The sequence below is a fragment of the Pistacia vera genome, unplaced genomic scaffold (genome assembly GCF_008641045.1).
Source record: "Pistacia vera cultivar Batoury unplaced genomic scaffold, PisVer_v2 Contig820, whole genome shotgun sequence".
Taxonomy (NCBI): domain Eukaryota; kingdom Viridiplantae; phylum Streptophyta; class Magnoliopsida; order Sapindales; family Anacardiaceae; genus Pistacia; species Pistacia vera.
In genome coordinates, this window is record NW_022196691.1 from 28,677 (window position 1) to 50,553 (window position 21,877).

At 34.7% G+C, this 21,877-nt stretch overlaps 3 protein-coding genes across 8 annotated transcripts; 2 read left to right on the forward strand and 1 right to left on the reverse strand.

Annotated features, from left to right (window-relative positions):
* The first annotated feature begins 1,025 nt into the window (after positions 1 to 1,025).
* LOC116117769 lies at positions 1,026 to 5,211 on the forward strand. Of its 5 annotated transcripts, none has more exons than XM_031403794.1 (10): positions 1,026 to 1,101; positions 1,368 to 1,437; positions 2,064 to 2,196; positions 2,584 to 2,682; positions 2,779 to 2,821; positions 3,200 to 3,328; positions 3,420 to 3,469; positions 3,734 to 3,831; positions 3,912 to 4,199; positions 4,479 to 5,211. In XM_031403794.1, exons 2-10 carry the CDS (start codon positions 1,381 to 1,383, stop codon positions 4,956 to 4,958), a joined length of 1,377 nt encoding a protein of 458 aa, XP_031259654.1. In that variant the 5' UTR covers positions 1,026 to 1,101; positions 1,368 to 1,380; the 3' UTR covers positions 4,959 to 5,211. The 5 variants fall into 5 exon arrangements, with proteins under 5 accessions (XP_031259654.1, XP_031259651.1, XP_031259649.1 ...); XM_031403792.1 differs by adding an exon at positions 1,573 to 1,707 and having other exon boundaries at positions 1,071 to 1,101; positions 2,584 to 2,821; positions 4,479 to 5,033; XM_031403793.1 differs by adding an exon at positions 1,573 to 1,707 and having other exon boundaries at positions 1,071 to 1,101; positions 2,070 to 2,196; positions 2,584 to 2,821; positions 4,479 to 5,033.
* Positions 5,212 to 5,997: 786 nt separating this feature from the next.
* On the forward strand, positions 5,998 to 14,785 carry LOC116117680 (E3 ubiquitin-protein ligase BRE1-like 1). 2 transcript variants are annotated; one of them, XM_031403696.1, is made up of 19 exons: positions 5,998 to 6,439; positions 7,181 to 7,342; positions 7,548 to 7,632; positions 7,730 to 7,957; positions 8,057 to 8,218; positions 8,683 to 8,873; positions 8,949 to 9,032; positions 9,141 to 9,260; positions 9,360 to 9,546; positions 9,645 to 9,805; positions 9,887 to 9,958; positions 11,100 to 11,176; positions 11,596 to 11,790; positions 11,887 to 11,959; positions 12,046 to 12,132; positions 13,053 to 13,190; positions 13,267 to 13,469; positions 13,545 to 13,710; positions 14,236 to 14,785. In XM_031403696.1, exons 1-19 carry the CDS (start codon positions 6,329 to 6,331, stop codon positions 14,365 to 14,367), a joined length of 2,634 nt encoding a protein of 877 aa, XP_031259556.1. In that variant the 5' UTR covers positions 5,998 to 6,328; the 3' UTR covers positions 14,368 to 14,785. The 2 variants fall into 2 exon arrangements, with proteins under 2 accessions (XP_031259556.1, XP_031259557.1); XM_031403697.1 differs by lacking the exon at positions 14,236 to 14,785 and adding an exon at positions 13,890 to 14,226.
* Positions 14,786 to 18,762: 3,977 nt separating this feature from the next.
* On the reverse strand, positions 18,763 to 19,924 carry LOC116117681 (ethylene-responsive transcription factor ERF034). The gene has a single exon (XM_031403698.1). It carries the CDS (start codon positions 19,863 to 19,865, stop codon positions 19,095 to 19,097), a length of 771 nt encoding a protein of 256 aa, XP_031259558.1. The 5' UTR covers positions 19,866 to 19,924; the 3' UTR covers positions 18,763 to 19,094.
* Between the last annotated feature and the right edge of the window lie 1,953 nt (positions 19,925 to 21,877).

Genomic DNA, 21,877 nt, shown 5'->3' on the forward strand with positions numbered 1-21,877 from the left:
TAGTTGTAATAAGTATATCCATTTTACTGAAATTTATAAGGGAAAAAGAAAAAGAAAAAAAATCAGTCAATTATGTTTACATTTCAACATTAGTAAGAACACTGTTGTCTTAGCCAAGGAGCAGCTATATACGTCATATAATTAAAATTTTTAAAATTATATTTTTATTTTATATATGCTGTGAATTTCAACTTAAAATCAATATAACTTTTTTTTTAATAATTGAGGTATTTGGGCGAGCATAAGCACACCACGTAAAATCAATATAATTTTTTTTAATAATTGAGGTATTTAAGCCAACATAAATGCACCACGACTAATCTTTAAAGGGGAATTAACTCGCAACAACCTATATGTTACATCATTTGCAGCTCTATTGATTCATCTTTATTGTTGGACTATTTATGAATGGGCAAATTTTAATAATATTGTGCCTAGGCGGAGAGAGTGTTTTTATTGGTACAAAATAACTTGGTAATAAAATATTTAAAAAAATAAAAATAAAAATAATTATTTTATTTAATTTATATAGTCCTATAATACGTAACACATGTCAAGCAAAACGTCATAGGCTTGCTTCTATATTGGTTAGTAGAGGTGGGCAAGGCCCCGTCCAGTCGGTCCCGGGCCTAGGCCCTCAAGGACCGGGCCCAAAATTTTGAAGGATCAGTATTGGGCCCATGAGTTTTTCTAGGGCTTGGACCGGTCCTAAGTCCAGTCATGGGCCCATAGAACTAGTCCTAGGACCGATCCTATGGACCTGAAATTTGTTTTTTATAATTTTTCTGTAAAATTATTTTTAACCTTTAAATTTATTATGTATTTCATATATTATAATGGGGTTTTGATATTTTTCAGGGGTTTGTGTAAGTTGAGGGTTTTAAAAATTAATGGGTCCAGGCCTGGAATCGGTCCCAGGCCCGGGTCCTTCTTCCTTGGGCCTGGTCCGGTCCCAGGACTTGGGCCGGGCCAAATTCCCTCGCCTATCGTTTACCTTCGATTGAAGTAAAGAATAATTTATTATTGGAATCTGTTCGTGTCTCTCTTTGAAAACGAATTTCGTGTTTATTGTCAGGCTTCTTTTTGTATCAGACACTTTAGGTAAGAATTTCACCTAAAGTTTCTAATTTAGGGTTTTTATTCTATCTTCAGTTCTTGCCAATTTTATCGTATCGATAACTATATCCATTGAATTTGTGAATGTTATGATTATTAACTGAAATTGTTCAATACGCGTTTTTTATTAAATGGAAGTAGAAATGGAAGAAAAGGCAATTTGATCTTTAAATATTGGCGTATCCAAATTTGCGTTTGAAGCATGACGGTTTTTACCAATTTACTTGCTTACTATTGCTTTTGTTTGTTAGAAAACTGATTTCAATGAGGGAAGCTGAAGCTGGAAGTCCTATGAGTAGAGAATCCAGCCGTCAATTGGTGGTATGTGTTTACTGGTACTGTGGTTAGGGTTTCCTTAATAGGTTTTATGAGATTTTAGTTGAAAGTGTAGTGCTAATTTTAGAATAAGCTGCTAATTTTGAGTTCAAAGGGTCGTGTGAATGTTGCATTGGTCAGTTACCTGGTCTTATCAGTTGTATTACTGGAGTGGTTGACTGATTGAAGCTGTTGCTTGGGAGAAGAGGAAGAAGCAAGTAAGATTTCGAGAAAACTGAAGGCAAACATATGAGAGGGAAATGGTGGAAACTGAAGGTGATGGGAGGAGCATGGATTTTCTAGCTATGATTTGAACACGATGTATGAGTATCTGTTAATGGACAGCTTTTAGTCACATATTAGGCAAAAGAGAAAGTGAATTGCACTTGATAGAGAAATATATGTTTAAGTAGAACCTATAAGATCGTTTTGAGTACCTACTATGGATATGTTTACTAGGTTTCTGTATTGTATGGCCCAAGAATATTGTTTATTGCACTTAGAAACACTTCCCTAGCATTGCTTTCTTTAATCATCTTCTTTGTTGTTGTAGGGATTATTTTTCAATTGAAATGATAATTTTTAAGGTTTTGATCATATACAACCTTTTGAAACTGCTTCCTTTTTGTCAGGGACAGAATGATAGTATTAGAAATGATGGACTCCTTCCTCAACTATTCACTTCTGTACCAGCTCTTAATGAAGCTGCTTCTTATCTTGCTCAAACAACCTCATTGATAACTGGCTGTTTCTCTGATTATTCTGGTGAGCTAAGAGTTTCTCCCATTCTCTTTTCTTCTTCCTTCCAAGTCAGTTTATATTATTGTGTTTATATGCTTGTTTGGTGTGGTTGGCTTGGTATTATCATTGATGTGACCATTACCATAGAGAATATTATACTTTCATAGTTTGTGTAATGACTGGACCTTGTATTTGAAGCTCATATAGAAGCTGAGGGACTTTTTATATACTCTTCTAATAATGAAGATCTTCCCTTTTCCCTCAAAAAGATTTTAGCTCTAAGTTTTCTCCCAAATTTAATGTTCTTGTTTTTGACTTGTTCATGATTACAATACCTACAGAAGCATTAACACTGTTGTATATATTCTCTAAGGATTTTTTTATTTTTTTATTTTTTTAATATCTTTCCAGTGGAACATTCTTCGGGAGATTCTGAGGATTCAATTAGACATGCCCAGGAACTGGTTACTTTTTCTTCTGGACAAACTGAGCAATCTCAGGAGTATTCGAGTAATATTCATTCAACTTCATCTGAACCATCTACTTCTGCAACTTCCCCTTTGCCTAATCCTGACGGTGTAACGGATTCTACTCATGTGCTTGTAGAATCAAATGATACTGGTCCGAATGGGATTTCAATTTTTAAAGGGTATGCATTGATTCTGTGGTATTAATGAATGTCTTTCACATTATGTAGCAAAAATGTATGAGATACCATGGGAAAATGATTTAAAGTTTAGTTCTTTGCTCTCCGTTCTAGTTCCTGTTATTGTTTCTGTTCCCATGATCCTTTCCTTTGTCACAATTTCGTAGTTGAAGATAATTTGAGTAAGAATAAGCAAAATTTATTTGTTACTTACCAGTAAACTTCTATCTAAAAGAAAATTGAATTTTTTTTTTTTTTTGGTGTCCATGACTGCTAAGTATTGATGCATAAGCTCTCTCAGTAAGGGCTACTTGACATAGGTGAATAAATCATCCTGTTTTTTTTTACCTGGAGTGGAAGTCATATGATGGTTACTTTCAGGCTTATTGAACGGGCACGGAGAACTGTTCATGGTTCTGCAGATGATATAGGATGGCTACAGCGTGATCCACAGATGCCTCCAGTTGAAGATGGAACGGAAAAGTTTTTGGAAATTCTTGACAATATCAGGTACTGGTAGCTTCTTTGCATCTTTCACATGCCTTTCTGTTCTTGACATGGATATGCAAATTGTTGATTTAATTGGTTTCCTCTATGTCAGGCATGGTCTGCACAAACTGCCAAACTCAATGGTCTACTTGTTAGTTCCAGGTAGCCATTGCAATTTACCTTTTTGAATTAGCATATTCATAAAATAAAAGTTGCAAAAATATCTTTTAAAGAATGTGGCAATCACCAAATTCATGATCTGCACAAGTTGGCCTTTTTGAGCTGCGAATTTTGACCCCATTGGATTCGTATGATAAAGGAGAGACTTTGGTGATCATGCCCCCGATTTTATTGTGGTATTTTTTAAGCATAGAATTGCACACAACTTCGTTCACCTATGTACTGGGTTCTTTTTATATTTGACAGGTCTGTTTAGCAATCATGGTCCACTTTATTTTGTTAATACAAAAATGAGTTTCTCAAAGATGGGTCTGGCCTGTCACATTGCCAAGATTCACAGCGAGGTAATTTTGGTTTATTTTGTATTGAATTCTATTGCTGTATATTAATATTTTATACTGAAAATAAAATGATATGTAATCAGGCTTCAGTTGAGAAAAATGCTAGAGAGATAAAAGAATACATTGAGGAAATCTATTGGGGTTCAAAGAAACGTGTTTTGCTTCTTGGACATAGCAAAGGGGGGGTAGATGCAGCTGCTGCATTATCATTGTATTGGCCTGACTTGAAAGATAAGGTTGCTGGGTTGGCATTAGCGCAGAGCCCATATGGTGGGAGCCCTATAGCTTCAGATATTTTACGAGAAGGACAACTTGGTGATTATGTCCATTTACGGAAACTTATGGAGATTCTGATCTGTAAAGTGATCAAGGTACATAAGTTGTTTGTTCATTTTAATTTTTGATTTTTGTGATTACATTTTTTTTTATTAATATTTTGCATGAAGATGATTGTCTCTTACTATATATATCTTTTTAGTGTCACAATTATTTTCTTTTCCTCCTTTTTTGGGGGTACATTTTGGAAATGAATCACCTGCTGTAGCAGAATGAATTTATTTCGTCCTCTGGAATGTGATGTTAATGGAACGCTTGGAGTTTAGTTTTTCAGTTGTGTCTGTCATATTTTCTTATTATCTGTAATTGTGAAGGGCGACTTGCAATCTTTAGAAGACTTGACTTACGAGAGGAGGAAGGAATTTTTGAGGAAACACCAACTACCAAGAGAACTTCCTGTCGTCTCATTTCATACGGAAGCTGGCATTACTCCTGCAGTTCTTGCCACATTATCTCATGTTGCTCATGCAGAGCTGCCCTCCCTATCAGCAGGCGAACCTGCAAAAGTTGCAGTGGTAATGCCCCTTGGTGCGGCAATGGCAGCATGTGCCCAGCTTTTACAGGTGAGGTATGGTGAGAAGAGTGATGGGCTTGTCACCTGTCGTGATGCGGAAGTACCTGGATCCATTGTAGTGCGGCCTAAACGTAAACTAGACCATGCTTGGATGGTTTATTCTTCATTGAATGATGATCCTTCTGAGGCAGATGCTTCCCAAGTTTGTGAGGCACTTTTGACTTTGCTTGTGGAAGTTGGGCAGAAAAAGAGGCATGAACTTGCAATGAAAGATGAATGACATGTATTATTCCATTCCACATCTCATGTTATCATGCCGTGGTGAACTGTTATAGTTATACCCTTTTCTATTTTATTATTCCATATTTTCTTTCCTTATCAACATGGCGTCATTTTTTATTGAATTGGACACTTTTTTGTGTGTATATAAATGGACTGCAGACGCTCAAGCTTAGAATGTAAAGATCAAAAAGAAATTTACTTTGAAACCAGCAATAATAATAATAAAAAGTCAAGAGATATAGACAGATGAAATTTTTGTTAATAAACTGGACGCCGGTTCTCTCTGTTCTTCATCTGTAGTAGCTTTCTGAACAATTTGTGAGATTCAGAATGGGACTTCATCGACTGCGATCAGTACTTTTTTTTTTTTTTTAATGGGGGTTGTTTGACAAGTTTACGTATTTTTTGATTAATTTTTTGAAATCTTGAAATCAATGATCGACTAAATCCTCCAATGATCACTTTTAATAGTAATCAAGAGTATGTCAAAATTCTTTAAGGAAAAATTATATGACAATGTATGTTCCAATATTGTCAGTACTTCGTCAAAATTCCTTAGGAAAAATTATATGACATGTATGTTCCAATACCATATAAATTCTTTTAAATGAGTTTAATAAATATTCTACTAATTTAAAACACATAAGTAAATAGGAGCTCGTGTACTGCACGTGGACTGCTCAAACCGACTACTCATTCTGCCGGTTTATATCAAACAAGGGAGAAACGACCTATCAAGTAGTTTAGAATTCCATGTGGGCCAAAACTTAAAATAACAAAAGAAAAGCCAATAAAATTTCAAGTCTGGAAAGAAAACAAAAGTCAAACCTAGGACTCCATAGTCCTTTCACTTCTTTTTCCAATGAAATTCCACCCGTCACTCAAATTCATACCCTGCCCGTGACACAATCACTAACCTGGATTCTTCCAACAAGTGTAACATTTTAATCCCCAAAATAACCTTAACATTTCACAAAATTCCAAGCTCCTTCTCACTACATTTTATTTCCATTTACGAGGTCCGTTTGCTTTTCTTTCTTCGAGTATTTGCAGAGACAGAGACAGAGAGATGGAGAGAGATCAGATGACTACATGCCTTGCTTAGAGATTGAAACTACAAAGAGATAGTGCCTAAAAACCTGTTGAATTAGGGTTTTTGAGTCCACAATAAACTTCTTTGTTGAGCTTTTGAATTAGGGTTTTGATAAATTGATTGTTTCAGGGTTTGGTGTAAAATACTTAGGGTTTTTATTTCAGTGTGCATTTGATTCAGTATTCATTTTTTGTACGGACTCTTAGTGGGTTCTAATGAAAGTGAGGCTATTATAAGGGTGGTCCTAGGGTTTGGTCTGGTTGTGTGTAGTTTCTATGGGGAGCACGGGTGAGCCAGACCGAAAGCGGCGTCACTTTACCTCCATATCACCAACGGCCGCTACCACGAAGAAGCACCCATTCTTTTCCTCTTCTGAGGACAAAAAGGTAGGATTTTTCAGTTTTTTTAACCTTTAATTTTGTGTGGTTTGCTTTGTAGTCGGTGTAATTTTGTTCTTTTGTCTTAAAATTTTGGTTTTTAAGCCTTTCTTGAAAGATTTTATTAGTTTGCGGATCTGGGGTTATTAGAACAAGAAATAAGTTCATATGTTGATTATTTGCATTATTGATCCGTTAAAATACCTATTTGTTGGCAGTTGAATGTTAGCGGTTGTACAATACATTTTTCATGTTGGAAAGACTCCTGTGGTATCAAATTTTCTCTGGGCTGTGAATTGAATGCTTGTTTTCAGTTTGACTGTAGCATTGTTTATTTACATTTAATGTAAGGATTGAATTTTGATTTGTTAAACCCCTGTTTTCATCAACTGGTATGTTCTGTTTAGCTACTCCAGACCATGGTGCATCTTGTATTCTTTTTTATATTTTAACGTGATGATATGCAGAGATATCTGGTCCAGCAATGTTGAATGAGTACCCAAACAGTTTGTAATTGCTGTGTACCTTTTTTCATGTTTTGCTTTTATTCTGTAGTATAATTGGTTGAATCTCTTGACTGTTTGATTCTTGGTTTGAAATGTAACTTCCTACTGTGCTTGCCACTTGTTGTTAGAATTCATTTAGTGTTCTTTGCTCTCGATCAACATAAGAGAAGCATTTCTTGACTGAGTATTTTGGCTATATTATAGAACATGTTTTTTTGAACCTGTTTTCCTTTACATAATGCAGATTGATACTGCAGTTCTTCACTTCCAAAATCAAAAGCTTGTACAGAAGTTAGAGGAGCAGAAGGTTGAGTATTCTGCTCTTGATAATAAGTTCACTCAACTGAAGGAGAGACAACAGCCTTATGATTCCACATTAGAGGTGGTGAATAGGTCTTGGGAAGAGGTAATGCCGGTCGTTGTCATTTCTTTTTTCTACTTTCAATGATTTATGTCATTTATATTTGTCAAAAAATTATATTAAGTTGATATGTAGAAAAGGAGGAAAAGAGAAGAGAAGAATTATGATAATTCTATGCGATATCTTTTACCTTTATTGTTACAGTGTTGTGTTTTGCTTAATGGGAAATTGAATTTTGCTTTTACAATAGCTGGTCACTGATCTGGAATCACGTTCCATCCAAGCAAGAGAGTCAAGAAGTGGACAAGATTTTAGATGTTTATCAATTACAGACGGTGAGTTTATGAAACATAGATGTCATTTTTATTTTTATCATTATTATTATTTCTTTCCTTATCATTTTCTGATGAACTGCTAATTTTCTATTGTCAGATGAGACACGTTATCCTGCAGAAGATGCTTTTCTTAGTCGACTTACGGAAACCGGTGCAACTGAAAGTTCCTCTTCTGATAACTGCCCTAGTCAGATGGAAGAAGATCGAGAAACTGCCTCTGAAAAGACTAGGAACATCTTATGTAATATGTTAGTTGCAGTTAACAGCCTTTGTCATCTGAAGGATGGACTATATGCTGCTGTTTTGAAAGAGGCTCCGGGGGATGGTTTGTATTGTTGCAAAATTCATATTGTGTAATATCAATTGTAAACTTTTCTTGCAAGATTTATCCCTCAGTTCCCATGTACATTGCTCTTTTGCTTAGGTTCATGCAGACAGAAATCATCTGTTGACTTACAGTCTGAAGTTAAAAATCTGAGATTAGAATTAAGTGATCTTCACTTGAAGCACAAATCGTTGGCTAGGAAATTGCAGAACCGTCAAGACATTGATGCAAAAAATAAAGCTGAGCTTAAACGTTTAAGAGGTAATTTTTTACGTGTGTTTCATCTAGTTGGTCACCAACATACGAACTTAGACCCGACACTGTTATATATGGAAACACATCATTCCTGTTTATGTATGTTATTGCACATTAAATATACATGAATAACTATCTTTTGTTGCTCATATTAATTAATTTCTATGCTTGGATTATAAGGTTCTATGATATAGATCACAACATGTTTCCTGAATTTTTAATGTGTCTGTATAGCCATTTTTCTTTCTTTGATGGTTTTGAGAACTATGTTTTCCATATATTTATTGGTATGTATTTTTTTCAATTTTTTCTTAAGCTTGGGAAATAGATGTTGAACTGATCAAGTTAAAGCCATTTTAAGTTTTGGTTTCTGTCTTTGTTCCCTTGAACCTGACTGACTATGTTTTGAATGTTCATCAATTTTCATGACATGAAAGGTTTGTGAATGATATGATTGGTTTTTTGTAAAGGCGAATTGGAGAGTGCGGTTACAGAATTAGAGGAAAGTAATTGTAAATTGGCAACTCTTAAAGCCGAAAGAGATGCAACGAAAGGGGCATTTTTCCCTGTTTTAAACCTAGGTAATAAGCTTCCTGGTGATAAGGTCAGAGATGAAGAAAGAGATGTGCGACATATGGAATCTTCTCTCAAAGAGCTAAGGGTAATTTATGAGTACTTTTTCTCTTTGGTTTATGCTTGAGAAAACCTCTCAAAGTAATTAACTTGGCCACTGCAGGACCAAGCTTCACATAGACTGTTAGAACTGAAAGGTCTTCATGATGAGAGAATAAAAATACTAGAGCAGTTATTTAAGTTGCAGGTTTGTTTTTTAGCTCTGAATGTAATTACTGGTTTTCTTATGAAGAACTTTTGAGATGCAGCTCTCCTTTTTGGTAATATGCATTGAACAAGAATATTTTATTGACAGAGCAAATTGAAGAGTGTGAAGTGTCTTACTTCTTCCCAAGCTTTCATATTGGTTAGAGATCAACTAGAGAATTCAAAATCTGAAGTTATCAAGTACCAGGCATTATTTGAGAAACTACAGGTTGTAACTGGTCGGTACTTTCATTTATGCCTTTTTCTATCCTTTTCTCATAGGACTTTGTTCTGATGCTGACTGTACCTTTTTCAATGGAAATTGTAGGTTGAGAAGGATAATCTTGCATGGAGGGAGATGGAATTGAATATGAAAAATGATTTGGTTGATGTTTTTCGAAGATCTTCGGCTGTTTCAGATTCAAGAATTGCTGATCTAAGGATGGAGATACAAAATCAAATTGATGAAAAACTCAGGACTGAGACAAGACTGGGAGAAGCATCAAGAGAACCTGGTAAGAAAACATGTGATGCTTTCCTTTGATTATGTAATCTTTGTTTTCTTATATCTTCTTTTATGTTTAATAACTAATTGAAATACTCTGCATTTTAGGAAGAAAAGAGATTATTGCAGAATTTAAAGCCCTGGTTTCTTCATTTCCTGAGGAAATGAGCTCTATGCAAAGTCAATTAAGTAAGTACAAAGAGACTGCTCTGGATATTCACACACTACGGGCAGATGTGCAGTCCCTTTCTAATGTACTTAATCGGAAGGTTGGTGAACCTGTATGTACTTTATTCTAAGATTCAATTGATAGACTTAAAAGCATTATTATAATATATTTTTTGGAACAGGTAAAAGAGTGTGAAAGTTTATATGCGAGATCAGCCAGCCAAGTTGCTGAAGTACATAAGTTGCAAGCTATGGTATACATATTTCTGTTTCTCCTTTTTCTTTTTTTTCTGTTTTTTTTAAACATCTGATTATATTCAGGGCATATATATTTGAAATGCAGTTGTGGAAAAACGTGTCCAGAAGTTTATGATATTTAGCTCTGAGAAGCTTTCATAAGTATGCCTTTTCAATATATTCATGCATCTGCTGTATAGATATGATATCGAATTTCTCAGTTATGTGATTGTCATCATTCAAATAACTGATTAAAGCATAGCAGAAAGGAGAAAATAATTGTGTAACAGCCATTATGGGTTGAATGAAACGCTATAGAACATTACGTATTGGATAATGAAAGAAAGTGGAAAATAGCTGGTCAAATGCTTAAATAGAGTATCTTCATTATGTTGTTTATTTGTTCAAATGAATATCTACATCTGTCACGTACTAGTGATATTTATTACTCCATCACTGTGTGTTTTCTTAGGGACAAATAAACCTATTTAGGAGACATGCAAGTAACTTGTGGCACTTAATTTTGTTTGTTTGGCTTCAACTTATAAATAAGACATCCTAATGGGATTGACCAAAATTAGAAAGGAGATCAAACAAAATGGGATGAAAAAATATTTTTTAATACCAAGTTAGCCAGCTAGATCTTAAATTTGTGTGAATGCCATGTATCCCTGCCGTCACATTAAAAACAAAAATTATGATTTTGGTTTCAATATTCATTTATGGAAGCTTCAGGAATTTATTACATTTTGTTAATTTCCCTATACTTAATTTAGTTGATTGCTGGTCCCGAATCGTCTATCTTTTTCATATCTAGTTTAATCAAGTTATGGTTCTTATGAAGTAAAATGATTTTCCCCTTCCCTATTCTTTGGCATTATTCATTTGGAGAGTTGTAAAATGAGAGAGCAGAGGTTAGCAACCGTCACCAAAATTTTGAAGGTTGTTATATGTTTGTTTAATGGATAGCTAGAGAAGGTTTAGGATGCTTCTTGACAGATATGGATGCATAGCATATTTTTGATTTTGTGTTCAGCATAACATGTGTTGGTTAGCATGTCTATTGCTACTTAAGTGGAGTAACAATATTGCAAGCGTTAATTTCACTGTTAAGTAATTTGTGAAATTTTTTTTTTTTTTTTTTTTTTTGGAGTGCAGGTTCAAGATTTGACAGACAGTAATCTGGAATTGAAATTGGTTTTGGATATGTATAGACGTGAATCCACAGATTCGAGGTTAGAGAACCTTAAAAAAAAATTATTCTTTTTGTTTTGAGAACAAAATGCAGCTAAATTTTAGATTATTGTATTTGATAAATCGAATGTTCTCTTTTCTTGCTTGTATTAGAGAAAATGCTTGTATTTGTTTTATGTGCTAGATGTTAAGTTAAATTCAGTTGCTTTTTCACAGTTCACTAAATTAATTATTGCAAGTGTTTTCCTTTTTCTTTTGTTGCACCTGCTATGTATTTCTGGCTTGTGCTTTCGTTCCTTGCTCCAATTGGGTTGTAGGACTGAATGGTGCATTTATTACTATGGTTTTCCCCAATTTAGCTCATTATCTTGTCATGAGGTTTACACAATGGTCAATACAGATGGTTGATGTGCACTCAAAATAATTTTGTCGCTCTTATGGATTTAATTTACAACTGCAGGGATGTCATGGAAGCTAGGGATTTGGAATACAAAGCATGGTCTCATGTTCAAAGTTTGAAATCCTCTCTTGATGAGCAAAACTTGGAATTACGAGTGAAGACAGCCAATGAAGCTGAGGCCATATCCCAGCAAAGGCTAGCCGCTGCAGAGGCTGAGATTGCTGACATGAGACAGAAGTTGGAGGCTTTTAAAAGGTTAACCATGGATGTAGTTCAGGAGAAGTGTACTCTTATTCTTTCAAATTATTTGATTATTTTTTAGATATTGATACGTAGCTGTTAATTTTTCAGGGAAATGGTTAGGCTTTCTGATGCCTTGAAATCCAAAAATGAAGAGATTGAAGCCTACTTGTCGGAAATAGAGGTTGCCTTCCTGTTATCTCTTGTAGCTTCATTCGTTTGTTCTATTGCAGAGTTTGTTTTAAGGGTGTTATTTTGGTTTTTTCTCAGACAATTGGACAGGTATATGATGACATGCAAACACAAAACCAACAACTGTTGCAGCAGATTACGGAAAGAGATGACTATAACATTAAGGTAATTAATCTGGCTCAACCCTTTTTGTATAATTTATTTTTCCCCGTAATGTTTGGCTTTAAATTGTAACAACAGTATTGTGTAAACCTGATTCAGTTAACACAATCATATTATATTTTTCTGATCTATATTGTACCTGTGGAGGAGTATAATACATTAAGATGGAGGGATTTTATTGGCAAATTTGAGCTGTTTCACTGGTAAGAATGGACGCCTTTTTTGGAGATAATACCCATTCTCTCTCTCCAGAGTATGTGGGCTAGGAAACTGTATGGCTTGGAAGCAATAGATCAGTCAATTATTGTGTTGAAATATAGGATTTTGAGAATTTTTTTTTTTCCTTTTGGTTCTTTTTTAATCTTTACTACTGTATTTGTGGACATTAATTATTATTTTCTTATGCTGTCTTCTTCTTATTCCCTTACTAGATACAGGCACCCCCTGTTCTTATAGTTTTACTTACTAATTACCAAAAAAATGGTTATATTTTGTATGATGTAAATAAATGCTCTTGCAGCTTTATGTTTTTTTCTTCTGTTGCTTCCCCAACACTTTGGATAATTTACACTACTGTATAATAGAGAAGAGTATATTCTAATGAAGGATGTATGCATTTAATGAATAAAAATGTACAATAATATTAAGTTTTTAAAAAGATATCTGCCTACATTCCATGTTTATCATATTTTCTTCTAAATTAATAACAGTTCCTGTGAAAGGTGAAATAATTTTCATCAAAAAATGTTTTGACAAATAAAACAAAGAGGGTTTCTGTCCAAGACTGGGTATGAGCAATAATATGTTATCATCTGAGTGCACTTAAGTGTATGTATATGTGTGCATTGATTAAACTGTCAAAGTTTTTAGGCAGTTCTATAATTTCTCCTTAGAAATTGATTTTGTAGACTCTTCCTTTTCAGCTTGTTTTAGAGGGTGTGAGAGCAAGACAAATGCAGGATGCTTTACTTATGGAAAAGCGTACCATGGAAAGGGAGATTCAGCGAGCGAATGCATCTTTTAATTTCTATGATATGAAAGCTGCAAGAATTGAAGACCAGGTGTGCCTTTATCTCTTTTAGAAATAGAATGCTGACTGTTGGAGAATTTAAAACTTAATGTTGTGGGTCCTTGCAGTTGAAATTTTGTGTAGATCAGGTTCAGAAACTTACGGAAGACAGATTTCAAAATTCGGTTACTTTGGAAAATACCCAAAAGAAATTGTTAGATGTTAGAAGATCATCTGTACAAGTGAGGGAGTCATTGGAAGAATCTCAATTGAAGGTTGATGATAATCGATTGGCTCTTATGAAGCAGCAGATAGAGTTAGAAAGAGAAAGGTAATGTATTTAGTCTTACTTTCCCTCAATTTTATGTGAACTGGATGAAATGGATTAATGTTTCTTGTATATCAGATATTCCAAGAAAAGAATAGAGGAGGAATTGGAAGTTGCCAGGAGAAAGGTTTTACGCCTTCAAGCCCCGACAGAGGGGTCCTCAATTGTAAAAGAGCTACGAGAGGAACTTAAAGAATACAGAGAAATACTCAAGTGCAGTGTTTGCCTTGAAAGGCCAAAAGAGGTACATGTGCTGTGCTTATATGTATGATTGAATGGAGTGGAGTTAGTTTGATGATTGAATATGAAGTTTTGCTTGTGAACAAAAGTTTGTTAGGTTTGTCATATGTACCAAGTTCCTTTGCGTAAGTGAACAATGTCGTGTGTTCACTATTATTCTTGATGGTTAGCAATATGTTGCAGCTTGTCGAACCTGTAGTTGAGCTATGCAACGCCAATGTGGTGACTCCATGTTAGTGGTGCCACATGTATGCCTTCAGGCATCAGGTGCTCCCATGGTTGACTTTTGTATTGTCAAATGAGATGCTGTGTGGAGTAGGCGGGCATGTTATTTAGATACTAAATGTGACAATCAGTTATTCCGAATTTCATCTGGAATAACTAAAGAAGAAGAAAAGAAATAAGCAAATACCAAGCAAATACTTCAGTTTGGACATACCATGTAGATAGCTATTTTAATTACTTTTTTCCTTGGAGCAATTGTTTTCTATCCTTCTTGTCACAGTACTAAGATATTTTCTACCTTCAGGTTGTCATTACAAAGTGCTACCACTTGTTCTGCAACCCTTGTGTACAGAGAGTTACCGAAAGTCGTCACCGCAAGTGTCCAATGTGTGCTGCAAGTTTCGGTCCTAACGATGTTAAACCTGTTTACATCTGATCTGCTGCTGCTCAATAACGTACTGTCCATCTTGAAGCACTTGTGACCTGGTTCCTTTAACTTGACATAAGGATGCCCAGAGGATTACATTTATTACTGTATTTGAGAATTGTGGAGGTAAAACAGATATCAACGGGGACCAGAGTGGCTTCTCCTGTCCACTTACTAGCTGGTCAAATCACCGTGGATTTGCTGGTTGGTTTTCTAGGTTGTTAATGTTGATTATTTGAGTTCACTGTATTTATTTTTTTCACCCTCTTCATTTCAGAGCCTCTGGAATCTTTCAATTTATTGTCTGCAGATTTCAGAATGATCCAATGCTATTTTCAAAGGTCATGGAGGTTGCATGACATTATTATGATTAAAAATTATGATGCTAGGCCTCAAAAAACCAAAAAAAAAAAAAAAAAAAAAAAGAGGCAACCGGGCACGGTGCGTAGGCAGTTGTTCTCTGATACTTAAATCAATGGGTTTGTCTTTTGAATGATAACATCTGGAGCATTAATGGAATTTTTGGAATGGTTAGATGTTTTAGTCATTTTCTGTTTATTTGTTGTTTGATAAGGGTAGTAATGTATATAGTAGTTGTTTGTGTCCAGATGGAATTCGAATTTGTTGGAAGATGTAATAGTTTTCGGAAGTGAATAATGATAATATAATGTTGAAACGAGTCCTTTAATAGTTTAATTGTCGCTTTTCTATTTAAGGGGTATTTTTGGGTTTTTCTCTCTTTTTATTGGCTTGTGTTAGAAAATGTCTTTATTTATGGAACCATGTACAATCGCAGTGAGGGAGCTGGTAAAACACCGCATTTGTTCCAGCATCATACTTTGATGGCCCGCAAACATATTCAAATTATACTTACTTCTATTTAATCATATTACTTTTGCAAGTGATTTGATTATTCCTCTTCGGTATCTCCTTCTCTCCAACCGAATCATATCATCTGACTGTATTTGTTAAGGTTTTTCAAAAGAAGCTTCTGCCGAACCGAGCGGATGCGTTATGGGTCTTAATCTCGCATATATCATAGCCTCCACATGGTTATAAATTAAGTTAGGGTTTTGGATTTTTGATGGATCATAAAATGGGGTCTTAACATTTTAATATTGTCAGATTGATCCCTGAAACACCTGTCATCTCCTAAATGTTACAAGGTAAAGTAAACATTATTGGGCCAACTTTCTGCTTTTGTCCCTCAAATTATTGGAGTTACAGTACAAACAAATTATAAGAGTCAATGAAAAGTGAGAACTGTTCCTTCTTCACGTTCCTCATGCTACTGAAAAGTGTTGTGGAACACTAGAAGTACGATAGGACAAAGTAAATTAAAGTAAAAGATTAATGGCCCATAAACCATTTTACATTTAAGTTGGGATGAAATATGTCTATATAAAATGTACAAACTTGCAAGGCCAGGGCAGAGTCAATTTGCCAGACTGCTTAAATTTCAGTCGGCCAAGTGCATGCCAAGCCAAAACTCAAAATATCGATTTTATTTTTAATGTGGTCCTTCAGGAATTCAACCCATATACAAAATTACAAATATATGTCTCTTCCGGGGAAGCAGCCAAGCGATTCCGAGCCAAACTGGCTTAAATTAATTGGAGCATTGAATTTGTGAAATGTTAGCATCTTCATAAATCGATAACTTAATTGTAATATGAGGTGTGAATAAATATACACGTGCTTAATTGTTTGGTTATTCAAACTTTGATGGGTTGGGTTGGGTTGGGTTGAGGGACATAGGATTCCTAGATTATGTGGTTGTAAAAGAAGCAGGGTTGTCATTTATTGTCATATTTCCATCAGACAAAAAAAGGAAAAAAAAAACAAATGGTATATGTGTTGTTTGCTCATTGAATTTAGATTAATTCGGGTATGAAATGTTACATAATGCATACATACATACATACATACATACATACATTTTAAGTCCAGTCTGTGTTTCAAAGTTGAGCACATGGAGCATGCATCATATTGGTTGGCCTCAGTGTCTTTATCCTTATAAGTATCTTCGCAACTTAACTTGTTTATATTACCATTACTTTTATTGTCGTCGTTATCATCATATTCAGTCTAAGATATAAGATTTATTTAATTAAATATCTATATGTTAATAATTACTGCACTTAAATTATTAATATTATTTATTGGGTTATTATAATATGAAGATGAGATGTTTCTAAAATAGAAGAAAGGAAAAAGGCAAAAGCATGAAATACATTACAAGAAGTATCTTATGATTTGAGCAAAAGCAATTGATGCATTTCTCGAGGTTCGGACCAAACCTTACAGCTATATAATAAAGAGATATAAACTTTTCTGTCTTTTTCTAATCCAAATAATGGCTTAATGACTAATTCTCATACTTTTAAAATACTATTTTTTTACCCAAAAAATATATTTTCTAACTAAAAAATATATAATAAAGAGATGTCGACTTTTCGATTTTTTCTCACCCAAATAATGACTTAATGACACGTTCTTATTTGTAAACTTTTAAAATATTATTTTTCTATCAAAAAAATATATTTTCTGATTCGGTGACAAACAATTAGCAAACTCAATCCATTATGTTGAAGCTTTTGAAAAGAGGAGACCGATGAATCTTTTGGTAATGGAATGTTAGATTTTGGTGATCGTGATTGGTCAAAATTTGACTTAGAATGGGTAATTGCGAAACCCTAATCACTCGATTGTTGGCGATTGATAGAGTCGATAGGAGTGAGGTTTGAGGGGTTTTGATGAGTGATGATTGAGAAAGAGAATAGTGATGATTTGGGGTCTCAACGGTACCTGAATTTGCTGGTGATTAGCGGGGTAGGTGGGCAAGTGGTAATTTCCAAAGTTTGTGGGTGGAAACGTCATGAAGCCATTATTTAGGTGGAAAAAAGTTGTTTTCTCTATAATAAATAATTAATTTTTAAACACACAAGTTAATTAACTAATCACTGATTACCCTATCAGACCCACCTCTTATCATTAGCTTCTTCATGTCTAATTCAGGCTCTGGAGATTGCTGAAACTGTGATCCCCTCATGTTACATGTTTCATTTCTCATTAATTAATCACCCCACTTAGAAAAGAATCACAGAGATTTGCTTGTCAATAAAGAGGTTGGATGATCTCTCTTAAGAGGGGTATTCAAGAAATCGTCAAAGATGATGAACCCATCAATCATTCAGAAATTTAAATATAGCCAATTATAAGTTAGCCCAACTATATATAGTATCATCACATGCAGTATTATCATTACTAAACCTGGATTCAACAAGTTATAGAAAGAAATGAATCTGAATTACTCCATTATTGAAGTACCAATCCAGATTCTTTTGGTTCAGCCAGCTGCTACCAGACAGTGAACATCAATTCTATGCTCTTCTATATCTTTACTAGTGTAACTTTTGCCATTGATTTACTTTATTCCAAAGAAATAAATGAGCTGTAAAAACTTTACAATGGTCTGGATATTGGCTTACAAACCTGATAACATGTGATCCACATGGAGAAAAGAAGAAAGAAGATGCAGACACTCCTAGATGTTTCTGCTATGACTAAATTTAACTTTGATATTAATAAATAAAGTATCGTTTTCAAGAGGTATAGCTCTCATTTTCTGTCGTTTTAAAAAATAAAAAAGTAAAGGTGAAGAAAATCTGGAATTCTTAATTATATAATTTTTACGAGATTCCAAAATCAACTACTCGTTCTTTGTCTCTTGTTTTGTCACGAACTTTTATAAGTTGCATTATTGTTGCTGTAAACCCAGAGCCAGATACAATAATCAAAGAGTTTGCGGACGGAGATGGGTTAGGTATAGGAAATGTATACGGACAAAGAGATTTGTCTCTTTCTAAAATGGTGTAGCCAATTAGTAATTGAAGAGTGGTGCTAAAACGATGGAGGAAAAGAAGAAGATAAAGTTAGATAACGATGGTGAGGTCACATATCACTAATACATAGTGGCTTTGAATAAGTGTATAATGAAGAAGAAGAGGAGGGCCCTTTTGCTTTGCTAAATGGCATATACATTTACTTAAGTGTTAGAAAAATTTATATAACTTAGGTCAGATTATATTGTCACCTTCTTTCAGTACTTACATGTGTGTCCAGACTGGATGGGAATCCAAATTAAATTTCTCTTCATCAATCATAAAGTATTCCACCACCGCCATCTTTCTTTATTTGCTCATACAATACACTAGAAGTTACAGTATTTTCTTCTACTTTTTTTTTATTTATGGTACAGACAGGCAATAAAGTGAAAGAGCTTGAGATCCCATTATCACCACCCAAAGGGCCAAAGATCTAGCTTTATATTTGAAGGTCAAATATTTCATGATAAAGTCTGTTTCATCAAAATGCGGCATCTAAGCTAAGATTTCTAGTAATTTACTAATTTAGCAAGCTGGTTAAGTTTAAGTCAACAGCTCAAAACCCCATGAAAAAGCTGTAAAAGAAATTCAAAGAAATTTAAGGAAGATTATACAAGATGATTTATTATGTATATATACTGCCTGATGATCATATATTTGTAATAATACATTGGAGTAAAAATCAATGAAGCAAAGGTAGAAATTAACAAACCAAATGTGATTCCAACTGGGTTTAATCTTTTTTCAGGTGTTAGCTACAGATTGAAAGACAGTGTTGTGACCAACTGTGGAAAGTCGGAACGAGATTTTTGTGTTGGTTTGAAAATATTAAACGGTTTCTCTCATTCTCTACTGATACTCCCACAAGAATGGTTCCTCAAGGCGGAACCCTGTATCGGCTGCACAAAGTTGCCATGTTGATGATGATAAGTAATTGCAAAATCCATCGCTACGATCAGAGCCATTGATGAAGAGATCAGGCAGGTCAAACAACGTGTCTTCGTCATCAGTAGAAGGAGAAACAGGAGGAAGCTGAGGTTGGCTCGGCTGGGCTTCACCTTGAGCTTCAATTTGAGTACATGAAGAGCTTGAGTCTTGAAATGTGAGGGCGGCTGCTTTGGCTGCGGCAGCTTGGATATCTTTGGGACAGGTGGTGAGTGGACGAGGAAGTTGATGAATAAATTCGGGGAAATTCAGAAAAGCTGAGCGGCCTTTGATAGCTAGAGCGGCAACATCATGTGCTCGAGCAGCCATTTCTGCAGTAGGGTAAGTTCCAAGCCATATTCTGGATTTCTTTCTTGGTTCCCGAATTTCAGAAACCCATTTGCCCCAACTACGCATACGTACTCCTCTGTAAGTGAGGTGTCTCCCGTTGTCATCACTCTTAAGTTTCTTGGTAGCTTCATGGCTGGTTTCATCATCTTCTGCTTTTCTCGAAGCTTTTTTAGCTACACAAGTTGATGAACTAGTTTTTGAATTGTGGTCTGAAAGTGAAGAAGTAATGGTGGATGAGGAAGAAGTGGAGGATGAAGTTGTGGTTGTGGTGGAAGATGATTTAAAGAAATTCTGTTGATGATTATGAGCATCAATATTGTTTATGTTGATATATTTTCCCATCATAGAGGTTGAGCTAATTTCTAGCTAAAGAAGAAGGTGGGTGCTTGGCACAAAAAAGAGAAGTGTTTGAGCTTTTATGATTCTCTTAGAAATTTTTATTTTTTTGAAAAAAAAAAAAAAAAATCAAATAATATATAAAGAAAAAGAAAAAGAAGGTAAAGAAACCTGTGGAGGGGGGGGGGTCCATAACACAAAGGAGAGGACTACGGTTCATCTAATTTGTTACCATGTGGAAAAAATTAAATAATTGATGCTTTGAGGACCATATCCTTACTCTCATTTCTTACTTACTTCGGTTTCGACTTTGGACTATTGTGCTTTCAAGGTAATATGTACCTGTGTATGTTTAAAGTGTACCCATCTATAGATGATGAATGATGTTACGTTTTTAGCGTATTTGACAGTAAATTTTGCATCATTTCTGATATTTTCTTCACCGGTTTGAAGAAATGGTAAGCCATTATGTGAGGTCACTCTCAAACCACCAAAAAATTCAAATGGAAATGGAAGGGCTCTGCCTCCTGTATCTGATCAATTTAACATACATGAATAATTCTCTTTTCTTTCTGTGCTTTGCTTTTGAATGGCTTTCAACTTACAAAAATCAAAGAATATTAGGCTGGTTGATGTGTCATCTTCAAGTTGAAAAAAACTAATGCATCAAACCTATCTGGTCTTTTGCTTCGGTTTCATCTGTCCCTACTTGTATAAATTTATTGATTTCTTAAGCGGTGAGTTCTGTTCTGTTGCTGAGTTCACCAAACACACACAGATAGTAAGGCTTCAATAATATAAAGGCAAAATGACCAATAGAAATCTTACTAATGCGATTAGGGAGACAAATCAAAGCAATAATTAAGTGTCAAATTAAACAAATATGAAGCAGCCATAGAAACTGAAGCATGTGGATTCTGTTATTAGAGAAGAATACAATTGATGTAACGCACAAACAGATCGATCTACATGTCATTAGCTGATATAATCATCATTAGTTGAAAGTTTAAAGGAGTATAAGACGATTGGGGAATTTTAATAATGTATTATTATCACAATCAGACAAACACATGGGGCACATGGCAGTGGCAGTAGGTCCGTAATACGCCAGATTTTCTACCCAGTGGGTCAACTACGCAGGCAATTTTAGTTTCCTTTTTTATTTCTCTCTAATCATTTAAATAATTACAACCTGCAAATTTTAGAAGTTAATCTACTGTCAACTGGGTTTGTCTTTACCCTGGAAACTTGTTTTATATGTCGTTGCACTGTAGGCTTGAATTTTTTTTCTTTTATCAATCTTATCATCGACCAAAATCACCCAGATTTCCTACTGGGTTTATTCATTAAATATGTTTAACCAATACCAAACTTCTGCTTAATGCAAGAATGGTTTGATTTGAGCAATAAATAATAATGAACCTCTGGCAGAGGGGCCACCTCAATTATATCTCTGTCTCTCAGCTCTAAATGATAAGCCGCTGGTTCTGATTTCACATTTCTGTGTTTGATAAAGAGTGCTGTATTTGTGTCAGCAGTTTACTTGTTATGAGCAAACCAGCTAAACCATTAATGCAATAGTTAATAGTTGGATATGTGTCATTAATGATGAAAGTTGCATATCGATAATTAAGACCTGGAAATATAAAGACTGAGGGCCATCTTAATTATATCTCTGTCACTTATTCAATCTTGAGTTGAGTGGTTAACAAGTGATCTGTCGTCGTGGTCCTAGACCTCCAGTTTCCATTTCCATTTCTTGTAACTTTCTATAATCAGTGTTGTCAGTCCCATTTCCATAAAATAATAATGTGAAGTTTCGCCTTTCAGTTTCAGATTTCATTGCTCCAGAGATCCTTCTTGGAAACTACACTGAAAAAGAGCTATTTATTTATTTCATAGCTCTAGAAATTTCAACTTTACTTTGAGTTTGGGCCATCCCATTCCCATATCTAACCTTCCAAATAATTTCGTGTATGTAATCTAATATTTTATTAGCTATTTGTTTGTGCCCTTTGCTT

Excerpts from the sequence above, each read along its gene's own strand:
- LOC116117769 (XM_031403789.1), top strand. The coding sequence starts at position 1,381 with ATGAGGGAAGCTGAAGCTGGAAGTCCTATGAGTAGAGAATCCAGCCGT. Across the intron at positions 1,438-2,063 it reads AATCCAGCCGTCAATTGGTG|GGACAGAATGATAGTATTAG; the intron begins GTATGTGTTTAC and ends CCTTTTTGTCAG. Across the intron at positions 3,329-3,419 it reads GAAATTCTTGACAATATCAG|GCATGGTCTGCACAAACTGC; the intron begins GTACTGGTAGCT and ends CCTCTATGTCAG.
- LOC116117680 (XM_031403696.1), top strand. The coding sequence starts at position 6,329 with ATGGGGAGCACGGGTGAGCCAGACCGAAAGCGGCGTCACTTTACCTCC. Across the intron at positions 9,547-9,644 it reads AGAAGCATCAAGAGAACCTG|GAAGAAAAGAGATTATTGCA; the intron begins GTAAGAAAACAT and ends TCTGCATTTTAG. Across the intron at positions 13,191-13,266 it reads CTGCAAGAATTGAAGACCAG|TTGAAATTTTGTGTAGATCA; the intron begins GTGTGCCTTTAT and ends GGGTCCTTGCAG.
- LOC116117681 (XM_031403698.1), bottom strand. The coding sequence starts at position 19,865 with ATGATGGGAAAATATATCAACATAAACAATATTGATGCTCATAATCAT.